Source organism: Lipotes vexillifer, unplaced genomic scaffold (assembly GCF_000442215.2).
Source record: "Lipotes vexillifer unplaced genomic scaffold, Lipotes_vexillifer_v1.1 scaffold806, whole genome shotgun sequence".
In the NCBI taxonomy this organism is placed as follows: domain Eukaryota; kingdom Metazoa; phylum Chordata; class Mammalia; order Artiodactyla; family Lipotidae; genus Lipotes; species Lipotes vexillifer.
In genome coordinates, this window is record NW_006783439.1 from 291,113 (window position 1) to 300,302 (window position 9,190).

The 9,190-nt window shown below is 35.8% G+C and overlaps 1 protein-coding gene across 3 annotated transcripts in view; it reads right to left on the reverse strand.

Annotated features, from left to right (window-relative positions):
• Positions 1 to 9,190, reverse strand: part of NAA35 (N-alpha-acetyltransferase 35, NatC auxiliary subunit) — a 96,406-nt gene that overhangs the window by 40,185 nt on the left and 47,031 nt on the right. For all 3 annotated transcript variants that reach the window (XM_007456110.1, XM_007456111.1, XM_007456112.1), the window contains exon 12: positions 717 to 895. In XM_007456110.1, the coding sequence (XP_007456172.1) occupies positions 717 to 895 (179 nt within the window). The remainder of the gene's footprint in view (positions 1 to 716; positions 896 to 9,190) is intronic.

The window sequence follows — 9,190 nt, forward strand, 5'->3', positions numbered from 1 at the left end:
GCTTAAAAATGTACATACTCTTTTACCCAATAACTTCACTCTTTAGCAATTTATCTTAAGGGGTAAGGAAGCACATGATATAAAGATTTACCTACAAAGATGTTCATCTTAGTATTGTTTATAAGCATAAAACACTGAAAATGACCTAAATGTAATTCAACGTGAATGGACTAAAAAAATCTGTGGTATATACTTACAATGCAATACCATGTAGCCATTAAAACAATGCAGAAATATGTATTTGTTGACACGAAAAGATGTTCGTGGTATAGAGACTAGTGATGAAAAAGCAAGTTACCAAATACCATGATCCAATTTTTATATGAAAAAATATTTATACATATGCACATATATATGTACGTGTATATGTATACATGCATGCATAAACACAAACATTTACTTATATAAAAGGTTCTGAACACAGAACTGACGATTCAAAGCCCCATTCTTAAAACTTGGGTGAATTATCTAACTTCTCCATACTTTAGGTTCTTAATCTCTAGAATGGATAGTATAAAATCCTTATGAGGATTAAATACAAAAAGTACACACACACACACACACACACACACACACACACACGACTTAACTCTCCAGATATCACAGATAAGAGGTGAGCAGCATTATTTACCCTTGGTATGGTCAGTCTCCAAAAAGTAATAAACTATTCTGTTGTTAAATCAAAGTTACATTCCAGAACAGAGATTTGTACTTACCAGGATACAATGTAAATTTGTTAAATTGACCACCTCACAGACAGTTTTTATTCTATCTATTAATCTTGCAAAATAGTTGACCATTTCTTCCCTCTTTATTATTTTTGCATATCTAGGGAAGGTGGGTGGAAGTAGTCTCTGGTTAACAAGAGGCTCAAAACCCATCATAATGGGATGATCTAAAAAGAAAAAAAGGTAACATTTTCAACATTTCTCTGAATTTTAAACCTCAAATACTACTAAATATAAAAAGAAAAAGGCCAGTTTCAAAAGCATCTCTGGAAAAAAAAAAAAGCATCTCTGAATTCTAATCACAATATTCTCTAAATGGATTTTATAATTTACAATTAATGTATCTACACACACACATTTTTAAAATGAGATAAGCAGATTTAATAACCTAAAGTCGTACTTCCTCCCGACATGGTGGTGGTAGTGGTGACAGAGAGAGGTTTCTACCTCAAAATTAACTCCAAGCCAAGAATGGGATAAAACAGAGTTAACATATTCTCTCAGAATAAATAAAAGGGCAATGCTGTATTAACCATGAGACTGTGAAGAAATGTTTCAAACGGGAACACAAACATAGGCTTGTCTTCCCTTCATTTTCTGAACTGCAGAATCAATTCACACTCAACTACATAGTAATGTAAAGTGGCAGAGGAAAACAGTCCCCATCCCAATCCCATGAGTTTGGAATGCATTTTGCACTGAGATGTAATTCCAGAAATTCACAATGAAAATAACATAACAAGAGACCTGAGGGTGAGTTCCTCTCTTCCATTCTTTGTCCTCTGGTGATCTCACTTTTCACAATAGTACAAAGCTCCAAACTAAGTCTTTCTCAACTTGAAATTTCCTGCCACTTTTATAGAAAAAAATTCTGTACTCCAATGGAGTATGCATTGTCAGACTGACTCTATGGGAGCTATTTTACAAATCTAGAAATTGTAGGTAACTGATAAACACGAAATTCTGTTCTGTCTGGTAGAGATTCAACCGACTTCTTCTAAACTCTATAGAAAAATGTTTTGCCTCCATTTATAATTTATTTCAATATTCCACAATATTCAATATTAAATGTGTGTTTTAAAACTTTTCATGTCTGGTTGTGTCACTGAATGAGTTTCTTAACACATGTTCACTTTTATATCTGTATAAGAGTCATGGTTTTACCTTTGTCTGAAAATCATCTTTTAATACTTCCTATTCCCTAAGTACTATAAGATATAAGCAAGCACAGTGACTTACAAGTATCATGTCCTTTTATGCCTCTTTGCTTATACAAACTATTCTCTCTACCTGTAAAACCTACCCCCTTGTTCTTAGCCTGAACTTGATATAGCTTGAATTCTCTCTCATCATTGTTCCTCCCAATGATGTATATACAATGTTCTTTGTATATATACTACTATACTGTCTGTGTGGGATTACATCATTTGTCTCTCTCTCTCAGTTCTTTTGAAAGCAAGAACAGGGTTGGATCCCAAACACCAAATTCCTGGCTCATAACATGCACTGGATACTTGTTTGCTGAATGACAAGATATGCATGCTCAAAATAAAATGAAAGACTGCCACCACTATAATAATTTGAATTTCTGATTTATAATACTTCATTTAGAACTAAGGTAAAAGTAGTAGTAACGATGCTGTAAGAAGCTTCTTTACCATATTAACATGAATACATTTCAGACTTTAATGATAAACGCACAGAATCCAGATAGTTAAATAGTCCATTACACTGATTTTCTCTGAAAGTATTCTAATATGCACGGAAAATTATTACCTAGGAATATGCATTTACTCTTAATACATCTATTTTTAGGCTTTAAACCACAAGCAGACGATCAATACATAATAATACACTCATGAAAATTTATATTACCATGGAAAGAAATATTAATGGGAAATGGATAATAAACACAATATATTCTGACTTCGATTTTATAAAAACAAAAAAAAAAGTGCAATATAAAACAATATTAACTTTTGAAACTCAGCTGTCTTGCACAGCTGATGTTTAGCAACATCCTTGACCTCGACCCACTACATACCAGTAGCAACCTCCTAATTGTAAAATGGATCCAGACATTGCCAGATGTCCCTGGGAAGCCCCAGTTGAGAAACACTGGTCTAGATGAACACAAGATGCAAGTATAATTCAGTGAGGATAAGATCAGGATGTCAAAGGAATGTCTTATCCATGTAAAAATAAGATGAAAGACTTCATAGAAGTGAAGTCTAAGAAAAGACCTAAATGGGGACTCCCCTGATGGCACAGTGGTTAAGAATCCACCTGCCAATGCAGGGGACACAGGTTCAGTCCCTGGTCCTGGAAGATCCCACATGCCTCGGAGCAGCTAAACCCGTGCGCCACAACTACTGAGGCTGTGTGCCACAACTACTGAAGCCCATGTGCCCTACAGCCCGTGTGCCACAACTACTGAGCCCATGTGCCACAACTACTGAAGACCATGCGCTCTAGGGCCCATGTGCTGCAACTACTGAGCCCATGTGCCTGCAACTACTGAAACCCGTGTGCCTAGAGCCCGTGCTCCGCAACAGGAGAAGCCACTGCAATGAGAAGGCCACACACTGTAATGAAGAGTAGCCCCTGCTCGCTGCAACTAGAGAAAGCCAGCACACAGCAACAAAGACCCAATGCAGCCAAAAATAATAAATTTTTTTTTAAAAAAGACCTAGGGCTTCCCTGGTGGCGCAGTGCTTGAGAGTCCGCCTGCCGATGCAGGAGACGCGGGTTCGTGCCCCGTTTCGGGAAGATCCCACGTGCCGCGGAGCGGCTGGGCCCGTGAGCCATGGCCACTGAGCCTGCGCGTCCGGAGCCTGTGCTCCGCAAATGGGAGAGGCCACAACAGTGAGAGGCCCGCATAACGCAAGGAAAAAAAAAAAAGACCTAAACGATAACTTAGTTAAAGGATAAAATATTAGTCAGGACAAGGTATTCCAAGCATATCAAAGGCCTAAAAGACAGATAATATGGCTGTTTTTCTTTTTCCCTTAGGGGAAAGCTGCAATTTTCCAAGTCATAATTTCTTTGAACTCAAAAGTAAAAATAGATGCATATAAATAGAGTGGGGACAAAATCCCTAGGCACAAAAGTTAGAAGTCATCTACATGTTTCTATTTTCTACACACATTTAAATTTCCCCCCTACATTTTTCTGGACATAGTCCTTGTAAATGGTTAAGTGCTAAAGTGGTTCCTAGTAGCTATTTTTAAGTCTCAGCTGTTCTTGAATCTCATGCCTAAGGACTTTGTAACCATCCTATACAAGACATAGTAACTTGCCTAACTAGAAAAGAGCATAAGAACTGAGATATAATAAGAGATCAAAGCCGTTATTCAGGATATAGAAGAGTTAAGGAGGAGTGGGGATAAAAGCCAGGCAGGAGTTTGCATCTGATTTCATGGCAACACAAACTACAAAAAGTTAAAGACAGCTTTACCACACAAGCCCTCCCAGAATAAACCGGTCTAACATATTTCCACTAAATTTCATATATCTCTCTCACACAATTTATCTCAAGACTGTCTTATATTAAAATAACCTGAATAGCCCTTACTAAATGAGCCTAGAAAAGATGCTAATTCACATCACTTTCTACCCATTGTGTGCTACGCTCAGTAAAGATTTCCTGAATTAAACTGGATACAGATCAGACAACTTCTAGACTCTCTTCTGACTTTACAAGTCTGTAGGTGTACAAAAATTATCTTGGTTTTCCAGTTAAAAATACATAAAATTCTTCAATGCCAAATAAAATGATTTTCCCTTCACACTAGCACTCTTTAAGTATACAATAATAACATATAATTACTATATTCAAAATATTATGGCACATTGGTTTAGAGTGCTTTAGTTACTAAAGTTCTTGCTAGATAACTGACCTTCATTATCAATAGAAGAAAAGTATTACAAACAGCACAAGGTCCTTGGATAAAAGATTTATAGTAACAATGTGCTTTGATTTAACTTAACAAAGTAAGTTATTCTAAAATTAATTAGATGCCAAAATTAAAGATTTGGAAGTGTGTAAGTCAAGAGAGATAGAGACATTATATCATTTTTGGATAATACATCTCTCCCAAGTTAGGCAATTTACAGTTAGACTTATTGAAATAAGTTTTAGATGCCCTGAAGTTGGAAGGAATTCTAGAAAACAATGCAGAAGCTGCTGAGGTTTTGTTATATTATACTATACTTCTTGGCTACTTGATTTCCCTTTATAAAATGTTGTAAAGTTATGCTACGTGAAAGAAGCCAGACACAAAAGGACAAGTATTGTATGATCCTGCTTATATGAGGTACCTAGAGTAGTCAAACTCATAGAGGCAGAAAGTAGAATGGTGGTTGTCTGGGACTGGAGGAGGGGGAAATGTGGAGTTATTATTTAGTGAGTACAGAGTTTCAGTTTGGTAAGATGAAAATTTCTGGATATGGACAGTGGTGACAGTTTCACAACAATGTAAATGTACTTGATACCACTGAATTCTACATTTAAAAATGGCTAAAATGGCAAATTTCATGTTATAAATATTTCAACACACACACACACAAGTTATAAAAAGGTATTTAACCACAACTGTTAACCTCAAAAAGCATAGTCTCTATGAATATTGTATCCTAATCACTGGTCAGAGTAAGTTACATAAGCAATATAATATGCATATAAATGATATTACAGACACATCTACAAATTTTGGAGTTTCTTTGGTGTGTATTTTTGAATAGGTATCCATGCAACAGATTTTAAAAGTTGCAAATGCAACAAAAGGAGGTACAAAGAAAAGCAAATCTGCTCACTTGTGACTAGTTAATCTCTTGAGAACTAACCACTACTACAAGCTTCTTTCACGTGTGGTTATTTATATATATATATATTTTCAACTTTATTGAGGTATACTATACATATTATACAATACAAATATTAAGCTTATAGTTCATTGTTTTGAAAAATATATATAACCACGTAACTACCACCCCAATCAACGTATACAACATTTTCATCTCCCCAGAAGGTTCCCTTTCATCTCCCCAAAAGGCTGCCAGTCACTCCCATGCCCAGCAACCATGGCACTGTTTCCTCCATGAATAAATCAGTTGTTCCTACTTTGATACAAAAAGAGTCACACAATTTGTACTCTTTTATATCTAAGTTATATCTAACTCCTTTCAGCATAATGTTTCAATGATTTATCCATTATGTTGTGTGCGTCAACATTCAATCTTTTCTACTGCTGAAAACCATTTCATTGTATGGATATAACACTGTTTGCCCATTCAAACAATGTTACTTTTGTAAACAAAACATCAACATTTTATACACGCTAATCTGCTTTTCTGCATTATTTTTTAAGGTGGATTTTTCTTTTGAAACAATTTCAAACTTATAGTAAAGTTGCAAGTGCAGTCAATACCGAATCACTCTCAAATACAATGAGAGTGTTATTCCTATAAAGACATACCCTTATATATTCACGATTCAACGGTCAGAATTAGGGAACTAACAATGACCAATTACTACCATCTAATGCTCAGACCTCATTCAAGTTTTGCACACTGTACCAATAATATGCTTCAAATCGACATCAGAATCACAAGTTGTATTTATTTTCATTGCCTCTTAGTCTCCTTCAAACTGGAGCAGTTCTTCTGCTTGGCTTCTATGGATAACTTTGACAACTTTGAAGAATAACACGCCAATAATCTTGTATACTGCCCTTCAATGTGGTTTTCCTGTTTCCTTGTGATTAGATTCAAATTGTTAACCTTTGGATTATAAAAGAAGTGACATTATATTGTTCTCATTGCAACCCATCAGCAAGTGGAGATTTTAACTAACTACTAGTGGTGTTAACTTTGATCACTTGATTAAGTTGGTGTCTGCCAGGCTTCTTCACTATTGTTAACTTTTCCCTTTGTAGTTAATAAATATTTGGGGTGCAGGGGAAGGACACCTAAGTATGCTCATTATCATCAAACTATCTACTCATTAATTCATTTATTTATATCAGTATGGAACCATGGCTTCTTCTTTTATTCAACTGGTTATGATCTATCAGAATTATTTATTTTGATGCTCAAGTTGTCCCCAACTTGGACTGTGTGAATGCCCGTTCAAGCTGTTTTCTGTGTTTAATTGACCTGTCCCATCATTCTCTGAACATTTACTCACTTCCAGCTAGTAAGACATTCCAGGCTCATCTTGTTCTTTCCCTGCCCTAGCCCTGGAATCACCCATTCCTCCAAGATGTACTAGTTCCTTTTATTTTTTATATTTTTTTCCAGTTTTATTGAGGTATAATTGACCATAAAATTGTTAAGATATTTAAAGTGTACAATGTGATGATTTGATATATGTATAATTCTGAAAGGATTCCCTCCACTGAGTTAATTTAACACAGCCATCACCTCACATATTTATTTTTTTCCTTTGATGAGAACATTTAAGTTTTACTCTTTGAGCAAATTTCAATTATACAGTTCAGTGTTATCAACTATAGTCACCATTTCATACATATCATCAGACCTTATTCATCTTCTAACTGAAGGTTTGTACCCTTTTACCAACCTCTCCTTATTTCCCTCAGCCTCTGGCAACCATGTTTCTACTGCTTCTACGAGTTAAACTTTATCTCTTTTAAATTCCACATGTAAGTGATACCATGCAGTATTTGTTTTCCTCTGTCTGGCTTATTTCACTTAGCACAATGCCCTCCAGGCTCATCCATGTTGTCACAAACAAGAGGATTTCCCTCTGTTTTAAGGCTGATTAATATTCCATTGTATATATATTGTATTTTTGTTATCCATTCATCCATCAATAGACACTTAGGTTGTTTCCATACCTTAGCTATAGTGAATAAAGCTAGAAAAAGCGTTAATTGAAAAAGCATGCTAATGGAAACCAAAAGAAGCATAGAAGTAGCTAAAGTTATACCAGACTAAACAGACTTTAAGCCAAAGAATATAACAAAAGACAAAGAAAGTTATTACACAATAAAGCAGTCAATTCATCAAGAGGATATAACAAATGTAAATATTTATGCATCCAACACAGGAGCACAAAAATAAAGTCAATATTCAGAGCTCTAAAAAGGGAAATAATAATTCAATAATACCAGGAGACTTCAATATCCCATTTTCAACAATGGATAGATCACCCAGACAGAAAATCAGTAAAAAAAAAAACAAAAACAAAAAAACATTGGAATTAAACTACACATTATACCAGATGGAGCTAACAGACACATATGGAATGTTTCATCCAAGAGCAATAGAATACACATTCTTCTCAAAGGTACACTGAGGGACTTCCCTGGTGGTGCAGTGGTTAAGAATCTGCCTGCCAATGCAGGGGACACGGGTTCAAGCCCTGGTCCAGGAAGATCCCACATGCCATGGAGCAACTAAGCCCATGTGCCACAACTACTGAGCCTGCGCTCTAGAGCCCACGAGCCACAACTACTGGAGCCTGCACGCTACAGCCCGTGCTCCGCAACAAGAGAAGCCACCACAATGAGAAGCCTGTGCACCACAATGAAGACTAGCCCCCGCTCACCGCAACTAGAGAAAGCCCATGCGCAGCAACGAAGACCCAACGCAGCCAAAGAATAATTTTTTTAAAAAGGCACATTGAACATTCTCCATGATAGAACATATATGACATGACACAAAACAACTCTTAACCAATTTAAGACTGAAAGCACACCAACCATCCCTTCTGACCACAATGGTATGAAACCAGAACACAAGAAGAGGAAAGCTGGAATATCTACACATATGTGGAAACTAAACAACACACTCCTGAACAACCAATGGGTCAAAGAAGAAAATAAAGGAGAAATTTTTCTTAAATCTTGAAAGAAATGAAAAATTTAAAAACAACAACATACAAAAAGCTATAGGATACTACAAATGCAGTCCTGAGAGGCAAGTTTATAGTGATAAATGTATATATTAAGAAATTAGATCTCAAATAACAACCTAACTTTACACCTCAATGAACTAGAAAAAGAACAAATTAAGCTCAAGTTAGCAGAAGGAAGGAAATAAAAGATCAGAATAGAAATAAATAAGAAAGAAAAAGAATAGAAGAGCAACAAAACTAAGAGCTAATTTTTTGAAAAGATAAAATTGACAAACCTTTATCTACACTTTATGTCTTTTGATTGGAGAATACAGCCCATTTACAATTAACATAAATATTGATAGGTATGGATTTACCATTTCCTGTCTGTTAACTGTTTTCTGGTTGTTTTGCAATTCCTTTGTTCCATTTTTCCTTCTCTTGCTCTCTTCCTTTATTATTTGATGATTTTTCTGAACTGGTATGCTTCCTTTCCCTTTTTTTTTTTTTTTTTTTTTTCCATTACACGTTCCTCTCACTGCCGTGGCCTCTCCCGTTGCGGAGCACAGGCTCCGGATGCGCAGGCTCAGCAGCCATGGCT